Source organism: Nannobrachium achirus (genome assembly GCF_963921795.1).
Source record: "Nannobrachium achirus genome assembly, chromosome: 2".
Classification (NCBI taxonomy): Eukaryota; Metazoa; Chordata; class Actinopteri; order Myctophiformes; family Myctophidae; genus Nannobrachium; species Nannobrachium achirus.
In genome coordinates, this window is record NC_137811.1 from 28,461,056 (window position 1) to 28,481,179 (window position 20,124).

The 20,124-nt window shown below is 44.3% G+C and overlaps 1 protein-coding gene across 1 annotated transcript; it reads left to right on the forward strand.

Annotated features, from left to right (window-relative positions):
• Positions 1–2,948: 2,948 nt before the first annotated feature.
• glipr2l (GLI pathogenesis-related 2, like) lies at positions 2,949–18,498 on the forward strand (the record flags this gene model as incomplete). The annotated part of the gene is made up of 6 exons (XM_080740816.1): positions 2,949–3,000; positions 4,199–4,348; positions 12,406–12,514; positions 15,001–15,104; positions 16,861–16,938; positions 18,326–18,498. The coding sequence occupies 6 exons, from the start codon at positions 2,949–2,951 to the stop codon at positions 18,496–18,498; spliced, it is 666 nt and encodes a 221-aa protein (XP_080596942.1).
• Positions 18,499–20,124: the final 1,626 nt, after the last annotated feature.

Sequence of the window (20,124 nt, forward strand, 5' to 3'; positions counted from 1 at the left end):
GAGCCCAACCAAGTGTAGTGATGCGCGGAAGCGGGGATTGAACCCGGGACTCCCACTCGCCAGACCAACGCACAACCAGTCGTGCTAATAGGGCTGAGCCCAATTAGCAGGGCTATGGTCGCTGGTTCATGGCTGGTACTGTGGGGGCTACACAAGCATAAAATGACTTGTCTTATTTTAGTCGGAGACCTTAGGGTTTTTTTTTCGCGCTAATCAGTCTAAAAGCGCCAAATTTTGCACAGATGTAGCACAGGGCTTGCTCTGATGATTTAGCTAGGGCGCCCGAGTCTGCGACCTTCGGGGTCGCCACAGTGGCCAAATCAAGTTGGGTATCCCATCGACTTTCTATACAGGAGGAGAATTCTGGGTATTTAAATAAGATGTGAGGGGTCTAACTTGCCATGATGCTGAAAAGTGATGACTCGTCACTTTTCATCACTTTTCATCACTAAACCATCGTTTTCTGGGGCCATTTTTAGCCCAAGGAATGTTTTTTTGTGCAAAACAAATGCTTGGAATGGATTCAGCATCAAGACAAACCCCTAGACTAGTTAGACCCCTCACATCCTACTTAAATACCCAGAAAAGAAAACGTTTTTCTGGGTATTTTCCTCCTGTATAGAAAGTCGATGGGAGCCCAACTTCATTTGGCCGCTGTGGCGACCCCGAAGGTCGCAAACTCGGGCGCCCTAGCTAAATCATTAGAGCATGCCCTAGGCTACATCTGTGCAAAATTTGGCGCTTTTATACTGATTAGCGCGAAATTACCATTCTATCTCCCTAGGGCCCCCGACTATTTCTACTGGTCTGGATCTCTTCTACACTATAGTCCCTGCCTAACATTTTAGTGGGGTTTTTATTTGTTGACATATTGTCATAGTTGGTCATCCCAGCTTAGTTTTGGTTTGTTTAGTTCATCAGAGTAAAAAGGTAAAATGTTTCGTCATGGTTTTTAGTCGACAAAATTAACACTGCTTCCCACATCTGTCTCCATCGTTCTATTCTGTCTGTCTCCCAGCTGTCTGTCTGACACAGGCTTAATTGAACACCTCTCTGTCTGTCTCTCTCTCTCTCTCTCTCTCTCTCTCTCTCTCTCTCTCTCTCTCTCTCGTTCTGTAAATATGAGGAGATATGTATAGCATCATCCTCGTCCCTCCGAGGCCAGCCTGATGAGGCCTGATTGGCAGGTGATTAACTCCTCTTAACCCCGCAGAATAACTGCCGCCCTCCTCTAGTGGCGGAGGAACAGCCGGAGCTAATGACAGGACGTCATATAAGATAATGGCTCCTTCCACTGTCAGAACCCAGGAAGCTGCGTGGTGGAACATATGCACAGGGAGCGAGAGAGAGAGAGAGAGAGAGAGAGAGAGAGAGAGAGAGAGAGAGAGAGAGAGAGAGAGAGAGAGAGAGAGTGGCAGTCAGTGAGAGACATGTAATAGAAAGAGAACATGACGTCACACCATTGAAAGTAATGGCTGAAAACCTCTCAAGATGGCACCACCTGTCCATTGAACTGTGATTGATTGACTGATTGAATAGGCTACTTTATATATTTTTTTTCATAGGAACAAGTACAGGACAGTATACAGTTCACTGATACAAGTTCAACTAAAAGGATAAAGACCACATGAAAGCTGTTAGGCTTGTTTGCATTGGGGTCCCTTTTTACTCATTTCATGCAATAACATACAATAACTCAACAATGGAGGGGGCGGCGAGGCAGTCGCTCGTTCTAAATAGAATGTGAGATTGTGTGTGAGAGAGCTAAAGACAGTTATGGAGGGTTTGTGCATGTGTTTGTGTGTGTGTGAGTGTGTGTGTGTGTGTGTGTGTGTGTGTGTGTGTGTGTGTGTGTGTGTGTGTGTGTGTGTGTGTGTGTGTGTGTGTGTGTGTGTGTGTGTGTTCACCATCACTCACTTTCCACAATCAGTCAACAACTGCGATGACAAACAACAACAAGTTGTTAGTACACTTTCTCCATCACACTGACATGTCCGTGGACTATGCTTACACACACTCTACACTACTTCAATCTTGAGATGGACAGAAACTGACTACAGTGCTGAATATTGATAACAAAGTTTTAAAATAGCAGTTGCAGATGTGAAATTAATGCGGACTGGGCAACTATACCTGGCCTATTACTTTTCTAAAATGTACAAGTCGTTTACAAACAAGCTCCCAGGGACGAGCATTGAGGGGTTATGTTTCCTCCTCTCGCCAGGCAGAGCTGTGCTGCCTTGAACCACTCAGAGCAGCAGAGCTTCTCGCCGGATCACAACTTATTTACCAGGCTGTCACTCATAACGTGGCCCATTTTTGCGATACAATGAACGGAGCAATCAAAATCAAAATCTGACACTGCTGGTGTGAATTCAGAGCCTACACTAAACAGCAGTATCATATAAAGTGAAAGAAGGAGCGAGTGCATTCTCCGACAGCGGCAGACGTCTCATTAGTCCAATGTTGGTTAGGGTTAGGGTTAGGTTTAGGCATAGGCATAGTTTTACTGAGGTTAGGGTTAGGGTTAAGGTTAGGTTTAGGAATAGGCATAGTTCTACTGAGGTTAGGGTTAGGGTTAAGGTTAGGTTTAGGAATAGGCATAGTTCTACTGAGGTTAGGGTTATGGTTAGGTTTAGGCATACTTTTACCGAAGTTAGGGTTAGGGTTAAAGTTAGGGTTAAGTACCTGTACCTGCCGCTGCCGGAGAATGCACCCGCTCTCCCTCTAAACTAAAGTGAGTCTGTCCATGTGTAACCATAACAGAGATACTATGAACTATAATAGTATTGCATAATGGCTGCGGGTGTGTGTGTGACAATGACTGACAATGACAGTTGATTAAAGGAATAAGCTATTCCTTTCATTCTGGTGTACAGTGCTCTGAAGCGCCTCCTGGAAGGGGAGGTGTTAAAATAGAATCGTGACCAGGAGGCGAGGGGTCAGCAATGATCTTCTCTGCCCGATTCCTGCTGTTGGTGGTGAAGAGAGTGAAGGCAGGTTTGTCCTTTAATAGTCCTTTCTGCAGACTTGATGATGATGCACTGCAGCCGGTGTGTGCCCTGTTCAGTGGCAGTGCTGCCAAACCCACAATGTTATGGAGGTAGAGAGGACGGACTCAATCCCACCTGAAGACCTCAGTATGCAGACTTGTTGACATCTCGTACAACAGTGGTTTTCAACCTTTTTCATATCAAGGACCATTATTTAGTTGGCATTAGAGCCCCGGTCCACCATTTCATGACATTTTGCCTCTCAGACCCAAAACGTGTAATATTTTGTTGTTGTTGTATAAGATTATCTCCACAATTCCATCAAATGTTGTATTGTTGTGGTAGAGAGATAACAGGCAAATGTTGATCAAAGTTGCAATTCTTCTATTCTCTAATTGTATAAACTTCTTATTTAAGTGTCAAATGAAACCAAATGGACCACTGGTTGAAAGCCACTGTCATATAAGACCAATGATGATTGCGTCATCTGCAAAACACCAGGAATTTAACAGAGCAGTCCGGGGAGGTGTAGCCATTGGTGTGTACACTGTACAAGGAGAAGAGCGGTGGGCAGAGCACGCAGCCCTGTGGCCCGCCTGTGCTGGTTGATCGGGTGGTAGTGTCGCGTGGCCAGACTGTTGCCTCCCACAATTTTCAAATACTTCCGGTCAGACAGCATGGAGCAACAGAAGCTCTGATCATGAGCAAGCGATGAAGTCGCTTTTCGTCTCTACTAATACTGTCCTAATATAAACCCAAATCATCTAAGCACATATAGCTTGCTGCTGAGCAGAAATGAAAATTGATTGTAAATATGTTTTAAAATTAAAATATATTTTCGTGAACAGAAATGACGAACAGATGCCAACTTCCGGTTTTGGATTTCGGGAGGTGTAGTTCCAGACTCTATATTACTAGCGTTCAGAGATTGCAGAATAGTCGTCTGACTGTATACGAGAGACTAATCGCGTGGAGGATGTGAGTTGCCCCGTCCTCGCCTTGCTGCTTCCTGTCAATGAAGGAAGTTGGTAATCCACTGACAGGTGGAGGCAGGAACAGTGAGCTGAGAGCTCGGAGTGAAGCAGTTCTCGGATGATTGTATATATTGTGTGCGTGCGTGCGTGCATGCGTGTGTGCGTGCGTGACTATAAAAAAAGCAATAGATACAACCCCTCCATTTCACTCGTTCCATCACCCTGTTGTAGTGCAGATCAATCCACTCGACGGCGTCTTATCTCCTCTCCTGTTCCGTCTGTTCCACAGACCTCTTTTAATGAGGACGGTGTATTGGGAAGGAGTTATTAAAAAGTCCTCATCCTCCCTCACGGGAGCCGCTAAAGAGGAATTATTAGCAAGTAAGTGCACTTTATGGTCCCCATTTGAGTTATTTCACGTTCCTGACACCGTAAATCCACATGATTTGAAGGGAAGACGCGTGTGTGAGCATGTGTGCGTGTATAGTATTCATGGCTATGTGTGTGTTTGTGTGCGTGTGTGCGCGTGTGTGTGTGTGTGTGTGTGTGTGTGTGTGTGTGTGTGTGTGTGTGTGTGTATGTGTGTGTGTGCGCACGCGCTGTGTGTGCACGCTGTGTGCGCGGCTGTGCGTGTGTAGGGTAAATTAATTCTGTCTGGAAGGAATGCAGTGTTCTTTTTTTCCTGATATAATAGATCTTTTTGGGAGGATTTTCATCTGGGGGATTCAGGTGAGAGAAAAAAAATGGAAATTGCAGATGGAGGGGGAAAGGGTGTGTGTGTGTGTGTGTGTGTGTGTGTGTGTGTGTGTGTGTGTGTGTGTGTGTGTGTGTGTGTGTGTGTGTGTGTGTGTGTGTGTGTGTGTGTGTGTGAAAGAGAGAGAGAGAGAGGGGAGGAGGGAGACAGCAGGGCTGTCGCAGCTGACAGGGCGAGGAGCCAAGCCATAAGTAAGGCAGATATAGCCAATGTGCAGAGATAAATGAGGTAATATCTGCGTGGATCAATGTCACTACTGTTCCTCTAAAAGGGGCTCTCTCCATAAATCACGACACTGCTCCATTCACTGCCCGCCCCCACCACACACACGCACGCACGCACACGCACACACAGATCCTACATTGCACTTATTCAATCTCTGTTTAAACCCATACAGTAGCCTACGACATCCACGTACGCACTGAACACACTTAATAAAGTATGGAGCCTATGCATGCATACACGCACACGCACATGCAAACGCACACACACACACACACACACACACACACACACACACACACACACACACAGGTTGGGTACAAGAGGGCATGATCGCCACATAAATGCACACAGAATATTGCACACAGAATATTGCGCGCGCGCACACACACACACACACACACACACACACACACACACACACACACACACACACACACACACACACACACACACACACACAAATATTATGTTCAAACACCGACACACAACTGCACGACCGCCCTCTCAGACAGTTAATATGAATTAAGATGTACAGTGGCAAATGTCTCTGGACAGCAGTGTGTAAAGTGCCTCCTTCCGGCTGGAGTGGCTCCATCACTGTGCAGACGATAAGAAGAGGATCCATTACGACAGCCCCCCATCCGCCTAATGAGAAATCAAGTGGCTTGACTTTTCACATGAATCCCATCATGTCCACTCATATTACTAAACCAAGATGTCACTGGCTGCGTTTAGCATGACTGATAGTACACTGCCGACCTCTTCCTGAAAATGCAAGGGCCCTCTGGCCACATCTTTTTGTTGCATGCTAACAGCACCATCCTGTGGTAGATCAGGGGACTGCAGCTCATAGGCAATTGCATCATAAAACTTGAGATGGGTCTGACTGCAGTAGCAGATTCCTATAGGGTTGGCCGGTGGTGGGTGGACTTCGGCTCATAGGGGCTGGATTCAAACGCAGGAGGCGGATTCAGACTGTTCATACTATCCAAGACTCTATTGTAAAACTTTGAGCACTTTATGCCAAGATATAGGCCAGATGTATAGGCCACGCTTCAGAGCCTGGACAAAGCCAGATGTTGGAGCTTAGCTCCTTCCAGGAGCACCGCTCAAAAAAAAACTCTTATTTTACTGTCAATGTTTGAACATATAGGTTTGGTAGTAGATGGATCCCAGAACATAATACAGGTTTGCAGTGATTATAAGGTTCACATAACAAAACAGACAAACAAAAAAAACACAAACACAAACCAGTGGAACTGGATAAGCCACATCCTTAGAAAAGACACAAATAACATCACGAGACAAGCCTTGGCTTGGACAACAACCCACAGCAGGGAAAGAGGAAACAGGGTAGGCCGAGAAACACCTGGACACGTTCCACTCTCCAAGACCTACAGTAAAAGACATCGGAGGGAGCTGGAAGGAAACCAAAGCCCAGGCCTAGAAGAGAGTGAGATGAAGAGCTCTGGTGAACGCCCCAAGAGGATTAAGTCAAGTAAGTCAAGTTACCTGTTATCTATGGTGCTTACCTGGTATCTATGGTTGGTGCTTACCCTCGTGCTTACCTGTTATATGATGCTTACCTAGGTGAAAACCTTGTAGGCCTATGTCCAAAACTGTTCGTTTTGCATTTATCATTTTAAAAATGATTTAAACTAGTGAAAACAGCCGATCTACAAGCACACAACGCCTCGCACCGCGAGGCGTTGTGTGCTTGTAGATCTGCTGTTTTCACTACTTTTGTGCGACGGCCTTGTATGATGAAGTAGGGCTTTACTTTGCGAAAGAACATATACACATTTGAAACGTGGAGATACGAGGTTTCCACCCGACAACGATGATATGGTGCTTGGTGCTTACCTGGTATCTACAGTATGGTGCTTATACCTGGTAACTTACCTGGTGCTATGTAATTGAAAATAATAATTGTCATTATTATTACTTGTTTTGCCATAGCAGGTTGTCCAACAAAATAAAATAGGTAGTTTAAAACCCCAAAAGAATGTCTGGTTAATAATATAGCATGTCGTTGAAAATCATAAAAGATGTTGTGCTATATAATATAGCATGCATGCATGTATGCATGTTCCTTACAAATGGGGCCCCATTTATAAGGGAAATAAACAGCCTTTCCAAAGGCATTCAAGTTATTTCCAAGAAGCATTGGTACAAAAGATAAATAATCTACCGAACACACATTTCCAAACTTATGTTCATTGTTCATACCCATAGTCAGTACTCAGTATAGTCCAGGGGTAGGATTGATAAGTAAGTTTCTCAAACCTTTTGAGTAAAAGTTCTTAATCTAACAATTACCAGGACACAAGGCCAAATAGGAGTTCCTTACATGGTTTATTCAGAAAGGTTCTGCAGAATACAGCGAAGACAGAGTTTATATAGGCTATGGGAATTAAGTAACTCCTCTTCAAGACACACCTCCAAGGTCCAAGGTACAAGCAGGAAGTTACTCAACAAGCAGTCATTGGACAATCAAAAGCTGATAGCTTTTGATTGAATTACTCAGTTCACATCCTTTGACCACAGTTAAATGAGGCAGCAAGTCATTGTAGTTTTGAGTTAATCACAGGTTTAGCCACCATTCCCATTGTGAAGTCCTGAGATCCTCATCAGCACAGCAGGATGTGTCAATTAGATGCAGAGACAGCAGAGGAGTAGTGGTCAAAGTCTGACATCTTATATTAATTTCCTTTCAGTGGTTTCTTCTTTCCAACATACGAATCATCAATTTCATACATATACAAATGGTTAAAATGTTATAAAATGTCCCTTTAACAAGGATACCTTAGGCACGGGTGCCAACATGGCACAGCAGAGGGTGATGACTGGCACACTGGCATAAGTGTGAGAGAGTTTTTTTTTTTTTTTTTTTTTTTATTAAACATTTGTTATTTAAAAAAAGAAGAAGTTAAGTCCCCTCACATCTATACAAATTACATTAAACACAATATTTCTACATTCATTCATCATCCTAGCTCTGACTGGGGAGGGAGTCTGGGAGATAGTGTGATTATTGCTCTCTGAGTCTCATGATCATTACATCCTGAGGCGAAATAAAATATTTCTAAATAAAGAACAAAAAATAATGGTTGTTATGTATAGCTTATGGCAGGGGTCTTCAACAGGGGGTCCGGACCCCAAGGGGGTCCTCAAAGTTACTACAGGAGGTCCTCCAAATATTTGTGTGATAGAAACTTTTTTCTCCTTTTTTATTTTAACTACTTGAACCCTAGTGTCCATATTCTGAGAACTTTAGCCAAAAAATAGCAGACAACGCCTCGCGCTGCGAGGCATTGTGAGCTTGTAGATCTGCCATTTTCGGCAAAGAGGTTTGGTGTAGAGGGGACTAAGTAGTAAGTACAGAGTGAAACGTCAAGTTTATTAAGTATTGACGGTTCAAGTGGTTAAACATCTGAAAACGCAAATTGACGTGAATCCAAAATACACTGATGATTGTGCTGTCAAACGATGAAACATTATGGAATCTTTGAAAAGGTTGTGGGGGTCCCTGCTTCATCTCTCTCTCAACTAAGTCCTTGGCTTATGGAATTTTGATGTGGTGTCATAATTAAACTTATAGGTTGATATGGCACACTGATAACCTGACTTTCGCCAGATGGTGACAGCATTGCGTTGCATTGCTTACCATCTGGGCTCGCTCCGGCAGAACCGATGTAAGGGGCGGGCCATTTTTTCAAATTCTATAGCAGGTGATTGGATATGGCCGTCTCTCTGTCACAGTCTGGGAGTGCCAACTCCAACCACTCATATTGGCCTGTCTGCATGACGTTGCACCCAGAATCTGCCTCCTGGGTTTCCACGTGGTCTGCAATCAGACTCTATTGGCTCAGAGCCGCTCAGAGCCCGCCCATAGCTGCCGCTGATTGGTCCGGCCCGGGACTTTACGAGTGTTATCAACTCTGCCGGACCGAGCCCAGATGGTAAAGCAATGCAACGCAATGCTGCCACCATCTGGCGAAAGTCAGGTTAAATAAATAAAAATAAAATAAAATGGAACTTCATGTCAAAAAGGTTAGCCGGCCCCTGGTACCCTACCCATGGTCTAACTGTGGATGGCAAAGGCTTTTAACCCTTGATTTCTTAGCACTCTAATTTCTTTGCCCGCTTCATGGTTGTTGGTTGGTTGGTTGGCATTCATGCATCTTATTCTGATCTTGTAATGTATTCAGTAATGTTCTATGTATCTTACATTTTAAGTATTGTAAGTTGAGATGGCTAAGTCAACAGCAAGAGAGATAAAGAATATTAGCTCAGCAGCTACAGTATCTACTCTCTTTTTCTCTGTAACCTCTCTGTCTTTCTAAGTGCCAAGTCCTCCTTATCGCTTTTTTTGCCCTAAGCACCCATTGTTCATATTCTGTGCATGTCATAACAGGTGAACATAAGGTCAAAATACCAGCTCTACAAGCTCACAACATGTGGCATTGTGACACGTTGTGGGCTTGTAGATGATATGCAAGTATAGACCCCTGGGGGACCCCTATATGGGATTTAAGTGGTTTCATGTGTTACACCCACACTTTGGCCATCTCCCAACTAAAGTGACTAAGAAGTACAACTGTGCCCTATATCCACCAAATCACACAGTATCAGGGAATCTCAGGCCCATATAAGGACACATATAGGTTCTCATAGAGATGATGTCATCAGAGCCACATGCTTCGGGGCTCCCCTTTCAGTTACAAGAATGTGGAGTCAGAGAGAGAGAGAGAGAGAGAGAGAGAGAGAGAGAGAGAGAGAGAGAGAGAGAGAGAGAGAGAGGGTGTGTACATCTGCTCCACAAAGATAGACACAGTTACTTGTGTGTGTTGGGGGATGGGGGTGCGTGTGTGTGTGTGTGAGAGAGAGAGGGGAGGAGGAACAATACAGAGGACAGGAAAATACAGGAAGAGTTAAGAGAGTAGTGAAGTGAAAGTGAGGGTTAGCAGAGTTGGGCTAAATGGGAAGGTTGCAGCAGTGTTAAACGCTGAGGAGGAGATTATTACCATCAGCAGCTGTTCCACAGCGTCAGCCATTAGAGAGACAGAAAAGGAAAGAGAAAGGACAAGACAGCAGGACACAGAGAGAGAGAGAGAGAGGGAGGGAGAGAGAGAGGGAGCTGAGACAGCAGCATGGGAAAGTCAGGTAAGTGGAAACTGTTCTGCCACGACTAACTCTGATTGCATTCATTTGGCCTCAGCAAGAACTTTGCCCCCTGTGTGTGTGTGTGTGTGTGTGTGTGTGTGTGTGTGTGTGTGTGTGTGTGTGTGTGTGTGTGTGTGTGTGTGTGTGTGTGTGTGTGTGTCAGCTCTTTTTGCCTGTAAGGAAGGGAAGGTATCTATAAGCCTACTGTAGAGTTTACGTTACTCAAGTGTTAATGTAATTTCCTTCCCTGTAGTTTCTTGTAACAGTGTTGTCATTCATCATGACTCGCCACTTTTCCTATCATCACTAATACATACAGAGTTCATCTTTTAAAGGACACAGTGGGAGCAGCAGTATGAGATAGTTGCAGCCCTACACTCAGGTGTGTTCAGTTACTCTTGCTGATTACGCCTCTTTTCAGGGCTGTTGCAATGTGGGCGTGCATGTACCAGGTTTGATTGACAGCTCCCTCACAATCCTGTTAGTTTTGTTGCACCTCTTAGGGCAGGCCATTTATATAGTTATTGTTCTTATTGGACCATACAGTCGATCAGTGGGGTCCAGCCCACTGAGCCCAGGGACCCTCTAGGTCTAGGGTTTCTTGAGTGGGGTTCCAAATGGTGTGTAACTCTTGGACACATCTGTACACATGGAACCAAATGGACCCTCACGCCAAAGTTTTATATGGAATTCCTTGAAACAAGAACTGCAATCTGTCAAGGTGACAACTTGTGTCTTGTGCACAAGTATGCCATGAGGTGCGCTCACCACTAGCATAACCACTGGCGATGCCAGTGACATCACCAATGGCATCACCAGGAATGCTGGTCCCTCATTGGCTGTTGATGATGACGTTGTCAGAAATGCTGGTCCCTGATTGGGCTACGGACTTAAACACACACAGCTACCTACATACGCAGCCAAACGTAGTACTTGCGAGCTCTGATGTCACAAGTAATGATAGTTTGGGAACCACTGCAGACTGACATCACAATGTGAGCATAGCTCCTCCCAGTCCCAGCTTCAACCTGACTAGAGGTGTAAATAGTCAGAGTAACTGAATACAGCTGTGCTGTGTGACTGCTCAGGGCCCAATAAATAAACCATTAAATTATTAAAAAATATGAATGAATGTGTGGAACCATGCAGTCCATTTCTGGGTCCAGAGAGCCACGGGAGACAGAATATTTGTGGGCAGTAAAACTGTGTGTGTGTGTGTGTGTGTGTGTGTGTGTGTGTGTGTGTGTGTGTGTGTGTGTGTGCGTGTGCGTGTGCGTGCCCGCCCGCGTGCGTGAGTGTCAATCAGTCTATTGTAAGTGCTCCAGAAAGTGGCCATGAGACATGAATAGACCTGTGAGTGATAGGCACCAGTGTGTGTGTGTGTGTGTGTGTGTGTGTGTGGTTCTTGTCTATGCATGTATTGGTGGCACAGTTTGTGTGTGTGGGGGGATATGCATTCTCGAGACAATCATCTGTCAGTCTGTCTTTTTCTCCATCTTATCTCTTATCTTATGGTCTCTCTCTTGCTCTCTCTCTCTCTCTCTCTCTCTCTCTCTCTCTCTCTAATGTATGGAAGGGATGAGTCATGTAAGACGGTGACGGACTCAGACAATAATCATACAGCTTGTATATGACAACAGTCAACATAGGTGTCGAGGATCAGCGATACATAATTGTTTCACCTCACGTTAAGAAGTGAGCTTCTGCCTCAACCTCGATCCCTGAAGTCAACCCAGCTGGGTAGGCAGTTCAGCATGATGGCCAGTTTCTATGGCCAGGCTGTGTCCACTCAGTCTGTACATGTAGTGGTTCTCAACTTTTTCTAGATCAGGTCCACTCGAACATGTCCAGACTTCCAGTCAGATGGGTGGGCCACGTGCATTTTCAGAGCAGTTTATTTAAAGATCAATCTTTTGCTAAACACATTTTTGGAACAAAATCATGCATGCAGCGTCCAATTGCCGTGAGAGGCTGAAGAAGACATGGCACCCTTTTCACATTGGCCTATTATAGCGCCACTAGGAGGTCACAATAACCTTCCTGACCTGGTGGATGAGCTCTGCTTCTAGTTTGATATAATATCATGTTGGATGTTCCAGATTGATGTATGTCTGTCAGAATGTCAATGCTGTCTCTGTGAACTATGAAGTATTTTCTTTTACACAATTCTGCATGTGAGACTACCAGCAGATGTCTTTCTCATTTTGGGAAAATCTTGGATGCTTAATGGATCTCTCTCTCTCTCTCTCTCTCTCTCTCTCTCTCTCTCTCTCTCTCTCTCTCTCTCTCTCAGCATCAAAGCAGTTCTCTGATGAGTTGTTGCAGGCTCATAATGACTACAGGAAGAAACATCAGGCTCCTCCACTCAAAATGAGCCGCAAGCTGAGCAGAGAGGCTGCACGGTGGGCGCGCACGCACACACACACGCACACACAACCAACGGGGAAAATTAGCAGCTCGTTTAACAATCATTTCGCATAATGTCGAGTGACCAATCGCTCAGAGGACAACAGTCACAGTTTAAAAGCATAAGTCACCAAACGCATTAACTGCTAAACACATCTGTCCCTTCATAAACATTACACGGTAATGTGTCTGCTGCTGCCAATTAAGGAGTCATTATGGTTTCCGCTCTGAACTTGATGAATTGATAGACTGTGTTTCACACCTCATATACTAAAACCATCGTTGCCAAACAAACCGCAGTGAGCTTATTGGCTCAGGGTGCCATTCACCCAAATGAGTGAGTCCAGAGTAGGGATGGGACGATAAGCGATATTATCGTTTATCGTGATAGAAAACACTCATGATAATCGTATCGTGGAGATTTCATTTGTCGTGATATCGTCCTCCGTCAGGCACTGGGATCAATTCATCTTTTATTTGTCGAGCTGCACAATCCGGTACCACTTAAACCTAGTCTGGTTCCAGCCCATAGACCCTGCCCACTCTCTGAGTGGACTGTTTCTCTGGTCTGGATCTGAGTACATTAATTGGCCGTTCCCTACCAAAGATTGCGGCTCCTCCAATGAGCGCAGGGGGGTGGGGGTGGGTCTAACGAATATCCAAGCCACACAGCAGTTGAAACGATTCAAATGAAGTTCGCACACCAGGCAGGCAGGGACACACACACGTACGCGCATGCTGATTTCACCAAGCTGTTAATGTTGATTACATGTTTCTGGTCGCATTTCTGTGTTGAAGCAGTGACTGGCACAGACAGAGACATACACACAAACACACACACACGACGCAACCTTGCGTCGCGATCGCCGTGCGTCGCGATTGCCGTGCGTCGCGATCACTCGCTCGCGGCAGCGCGCGTGCACGCTCGCACAAAAGTCCCTCCCCCAGAAATCGTTCAGAACAGGGCACAGTTTCAGACTAAAGCGTGAGCTGAGTCTGAAATCAGGCTAACTTAAACCCTCTATAATTGGTAAAAGGTACTTATAATATACGTACTTTATACAGTCTTTTTTTTACTCTCTATCAAATGTCTTTATGAAAAAATAGCAGATCTACAAGCTCACAACTAGTCGCAACGCGACGCGTTGTGAGCTTGTAGATGCTATTTTTTTGGCAAATGTTCCGCCCCAGGATAATGGATTTGGATTATCGCAATAATATCTTAAATCGCGATTTATTTTGTCACAACCATCGTGATATTTCATATCGTCCCATCCCTAGTGAGCTTATTGGCTCAGAGTGCCATTCACCCAAATGAGTGAGTCCAGAGATGCAGAGCTGTTGACAGTGAGCAGAGCAGCTGCAGTTTTGTGAATGGGGAACACGACTGTTTAGAGCAGAGTGTTTACATTGGCTGTTCTGAGAGGTAAACTGAGTTAATCCACACCTGATAAGCCATGCCAGTGTTTACTTCAGCACGTACACGGTAAAGTGCAATGTTAATTTAACTCTTTGAGTGTGTACAAATAGACCTGAAAGAGTCCAATATTGTACATTTGTCTGAATTAAATTTACACTGAGGATTTTACTGTGTACTGTACTTCGTTGTGTGTGTTGAAGAAACATAATTTCAATTGAACCTAAGTAGTAGAATAAGTAGTTCATTGTTTCATTGTTTAATCAATCAATCAATCAATCAATAAAAATATGGTAATCCATATCCTTGATATTAAAGTGATTAAACCAACTATGTTAACATTTGTGCATAAAAGTCCTTCTGCTAACAACTCCAATAATACACAATGAACACTAGTCTTTTTAAAATATCAGATCTAATTTTAAAGGTTAGAAACACACACTTCAGCATCTTTCACAGGCCCTAAAGAGCATGGCTGCACTCAAGCGTGTAAGCAAGACATAATTACAAAGACGTGGATAGCTGTTTCTGCCTGCCTCTGTTGAGCAGAGGATGCAAAGGCTCAGGGATTCCTCCCTATAACAATTCTAATGCATGAGTTTGAGGTATTTGTGAGGTACAGTAGATCCAAATGTGTGCATGTAGCGAATCTACGAGGTCTGTAGGTACTTTACCTGCATGTGCCTGCTATCTGTCTGTCTGTTGTCTGTCTTAAGCCTAATTTGTAGTCGTACGATGCTGTCGCATGCTGAAAATAGTCAATATACAAGCTCACTACGTGTCACGTTGTGACCTTTACTAAGACCTTGTCGATCTGCTATTCTTTGGCTCACTTTTGTCCGTTAAATACAATTTATGTGGAACACATCTCATGACTGTGTGTGTGTGTGTGTGTGTGTGTGTGTGTGTGTGTGTGTGTGTGTGTGTGTGTGTGTGTGTGTGTGTGTGTGTGTGTGTGTGTGTGTGTGTGTGTGTGTGTGTGTGTGTGTGTGTGTGTGTGTGTGTGTGTGTGTGTGTGTGTGTGTGTGCACGTGCGTGTGTGTGCGTGCGCGTGCGTGTGTGTAGGTATGCAGAGAGTCTGGCCAGTACACGCATCCTGAAACACAGTGTGGAGTCCAGCAGGGGCAGCTGTGGAGAGAATCTGGCCTGGGCCTCCTACGACCAACCAGGTACACGCACACACTCACTATCACGCACACACACACACACACACGCACGTATCATTTAATGCGTGTGGAATTAAATATTCCACTGGTGTGAACATTTAGCTGAGTCAGCCTCACTTCACCACGTGTATTGAGTCATGTTCAGATGGCGTAATCGTAGATGAGTGAGTCTATGTCCTGGCATCCAGGGTCACGATGGAACAAAATAGGTCATGTGTATCACGCACATACTGCAGACTGGCCATGCGACCGACCGACAGACAGAGAGAAAGACAGACAGAGAGACATGTAACAGCTTTGAGGTGTGTGTTCTCTCTTAATTGAAGGCTCTGCATTCTATTTTCCCTATAATGATCCAACAACTAGACTCTGACTGTGATGTAGATGAGAGAAGTGACTCTGGGACCCACTTTTTGAAAAATTAAATCTCACTTTTTCATTCTTTTTTCCATCAATTAAAAAACACTTTTAAGAACTAGTGAAAATAGCAGATCTACAAGCTCTGCTACTTTCACTAGTTTGGGTTCCAGGGAGAAATTTCTACTTTGGGTCTGGAGCTAAAAACTTTGGGAACCACTGGTGGTCTATCTATCGTGTGTGTATGAGAGCTCACAGTCTATGGCTCACTGCACAACAATGTGTGAGGCAGTGTGATTCATAACTTGTCTCTTACTGTACGGTAGATGCACAGGAAAGTCCTCCGTGTTAGCATAGCACATAATAAGATGGTTGGTACACCTCACTCACGACACACAATGTAGAACAGCATTGCATCATACAAATGGTACCTGTCTATGTGTTTATGTACATTACATACCCAGAGGTCTTCAACGTTTTTTTCAGGTCAAGGACCCCTTGCTCAAAACGAGGTGTTGTGTAGATCGGCTACTTTCAGCTAATGTTCCCCATAACACAACGATTTGGCGGACCCCTTGTAGTTATTCCGAGGACCCCCTAGGGGTCCGGACCCCCTGTTGAAGACCCCTGCCATACATAAACACATGGGTGGAGTGTTGCACACTACCACAGTAAACCCTGAAGAAGATTGATACAGTCGAAATGTTGGTTTAAATTAAAGATTTTTCATTGTGGCTGAAGAGCTGTGCAGCCTCTTTCTTCTTAACCAGTGTTGGATCACATACCACGAATAAGTGATTGCATCATTGTTTCGTAACCTGTGGATCAGGATGCCAAAAAGTTGCCACAACATGTTGTAACAAGGAATAATGTTAACAATGTTATTATAGATGCATGTTGAATAAATTCAGGTCACTGCTCTAGGATAGGAAAAGCAGTTTGTATGTGCCTGATCTTCCGTTTAGTTTTAGTCCAATTTATTAGTAAGCATAGCACGTTCTAAATACTTTGCTGACTGTAATGAGCAAAGTAAGGTTGTTTTTTTGTTACCTTTTTTTTTTTACTCATTATGAAAGTGCAGATCGTAAGTTTTAAACTGCGTGCCACATACATTAAAATACATGCATGCTTACTTGAAATGAATGTTGCCATTAAAGCTCAAAACAAGAAGATTTGTGTTATCTCACACAAAGGCTTGGATGCCTAAATTATGGGTTTTTGATTGAAGCAACCTCACCTGCAACACGCGACCACAGCTGATTCTTCACTGTCCTGTCCTGAAACCACCGGAAAAGGGTGTGATTCAAGTGGCAACGTGGGGCTACTAACAACAGTGAGCGGATACCATATATCCACTATATATTGCATGTGTGCGTGTGTGTGTGTGTGTGTGTGTGTACAGGAAAGGATGTGGCAGACCGCTGGTACGATGAGGTAAAGCAGTACAACTTCAACCGGCCTGGATTCTCCTCTGGCACTGGTGAGCTACTTCATGTTCAAGAATGCACTCTTTTCATGCATCTACTAATCTGCCTCTGTTTATGTACCTATCTACCTTCTGTAACCATCTACCAACTGTAACCCTAGCTATCTGTCGATTGATCTTAAAGGTTGATCGCATTACTCCGTTCCCTGTTATTCTGTAGGGTCCATTTGTGTCTTACAGCACACAACCAGGCTGTGATTCAACACCAATCAGCCGTATGTGTAAGGATTATAGAGTCAGACCAAATGTGAGCAGTATGAGCAATAACAGGTTACACACGTACACTACATCAGGTATTGTTCAGTATGAACATCAATGTGTTACACTACAGGTATTGTCCAGGCTGCGCTTCTAAGACCCATTGTCCACAGCAGCTGAAAGGTCACATTTCGCAGTGGCATATGAAGGTCGTGTGAAAGGCATTGCATTGTCACAGTCGGGGAACAGAATGTGGCGAGTTCCACATGATTCTCCTCATTCCAGTGAATCACACTTGGACTGGTTCCCAGTCTGACTCATGAGAGGGGAATGAAAGAAGAATTAATGGAGCGCTGGAGACGGAGAAAGAGAGAGAGAGAGAGAGAGAGAGAGAGAGAGGAAAGAGAAGCGATTTAAGAGCCTGGTGTCTGTAAATATTTAGAGGAAATATACATGGTGTACTAACAGAATGTCTCTCTATTTGTCTCTCTCTTACCTTACCATTTCTCCACCTCTGTGTCTGTGTGTCTCTCTCTCTCTGTCTCTCTCTCTGTCCCCCCATCTTCTCTGTGTATTAAGGCCGTATCAGAGTGTACGGTGGAGAGCTATCCACCGGTGGAGAGCTTTCCACCGCAAGTCAGAAAATAAGTGCAGGACATCATAGTCACGGGGCCCACGGTGAAGTCCTCCCCCGCCTCCCTCTGGTTCAGACGCAAACTCCGTCTAGATTGACCAATCAGTGAACGAGGTGTAGAGCCTGTCTGTCTGATAGTAAAAACAGAGAGATGTGTTGGGACTTGCGGTGTAAAGCTCTCCACCGCGAGGAATGACGTAACGTTGTAGTTTCATGACTCAAAAAGACTCGAAAAGACTACACGGCGGTGTAAAGCCTTCCACCGCCCAGGCGACTATGATGTCGGCTTTACTCTTCACTTTCTGTCCTCTCCCTGCTTTGTCTCTTTCCCTCACCCCCACCCTGGTCTCATCTCTCCATCTTTTCTGTCATCATCTTTCCTCTTTCCGTCTGCCTTCTCTCTACCTCCTCTCCACCTTCCCTCTATCCCTCTCTCGGACCCCACACTCCCTGGTCTCATCAGTTTACTGCAGAGATGAAAGAATGTAATGATTATTTTCATTCCACAATGGAAAATTCTTGATCTCTCTCTCTCTCATGTCATCTCAGGTCATTTTACGGCGATGGTTTGGAAGAGCACTACGAAGCTGGGTGTGGGAAAGGCTGTGGCATCAGATGGCTCTTCCTTTGTGGTGGCCAGGTACTTCCCCGCAGGCAACATCACCAACCAAGGACACTTTGAGAGCAACGTGCTCCCAGTTACTGCACCGCCAAGCTCCTAAAGACGGAAGGAAAGACTCTCCTTTTTCGAGGCCAGTTCAGATCAAAATGTGCAACTAGTCATCACGCTGTTACGGTTCCAACTGGAGAGACTTGTCGTGTAATTACGCCTCTGTCCACACTGTCCTTTCTCGGAACGACCTAAATAAAAGTTTAAGCTGCCACCAAAATAGTATTCCGAAAGAACCCCGATGGGATGATACAGTTTTAAGAACATTGCAGAGAATAATGTCAGCAGTGGGAACTAACCCGTCTCAGAAGTCTGTTGGCAGATGTTGTCGTTCATCTGAACTGGCTTTAAGACACTGAGAACTGATTCCGTCACTGCAGATACCGCCCACGGTACCAGGCAGACTGTCTGGAGTTATGTTTAGTCACGGGCTGAGAGCCAGAGTCCTTTCCCCTCTCCTTACAAGTGCCACTACCACCATCCAGCTTTGGCTTTGAAATACGACTTTGGACTAATTTGAGGGGGGGTGTCTGTCTAATCAAAAAGTTGATAACTTAGAAAACTAGGAGCTGTCTGGGTCCTAAGGACTAGAGTTTATAGAGCCACTAAAATGGAATGAAAGGTCTTGCTAATATTTCCATCCCTGTTTTAAATGTGTTTTTTTTTTTTTACTCTATACTGATAAAAGCATTCCATACAGGCCTTTTCAGACACTGAGATAATCATACCCTGTTCATATCGATAAAGGCTGCATTATAAACAACTGTAATTCATTTGAACACACATCTTCTCTCCATGTTTATACAAAGTATGATCAGAAATTCAGGTTGGGCCAAGGCAATTATGATCTTTTTAATTCGAATTGTATTTAGTGTTTGACTTCAAATACAAACTAGCATTACTATACTGCGTGTCACTGTTTGTGACAATTACAGTATTTTTTAATCAAGAACTGAACGGTATAGCCTATGTCAAAAATGTTTTTTGTGTGTTAAAGCCCTGTTACAGAAGCCAAGGTGTAGACGTCCGCATGAAAAGCTGACAAGAGGAGGTGGAGGTGAAAGGGTTAGTGTTACTCGAGGAGAAGTTACTTACTGTGTTTGTCCAACAATGTGCTGTGAGTGAGTGCACAGGGAGTGGATAGCCAAGCTAAGTGTCTTGCTCAGGGCTTTAACCAGGCAACACAAAGCCCAGGGGAGTCGGGATCAAACCAGGAACCTTTTGATTCTATACATTTCCTGTGCGCTATTAATTTGGAGGAGGCCTCCTGACATTGGCGCTCCACCGAGCACTTTGGTTGTTTTGTGTGATCGTGTGGTGTATTGCTTTTAATTGTGTACTTTTTCTTTTTAGTGTATTTTATATCAGTTGTTTGTTTCATTACATTATTGTATTGTGATTTTCTGTACTTGAAGATGATTGACAAAAGTGATTGTCAAATGACTTTGTATTAAATCATTTATCAAATGTTTCTATAAATAAAAGCATCAAAATCAAGCAGGATTATCACTTACAAGTTAAAATCGTAGATAGAATATACTTTTATTAAGGCAACCAAAAACACCCAGGGAGAATGTGGGAGAATTGATAGTGGGAGAAGGTCATTAAACACTCAGGTAGGTGGTCAAATAGTTCTCTAGTGAAAGCAAAGAGCACGGCATCAGCATAAAGATAAGAG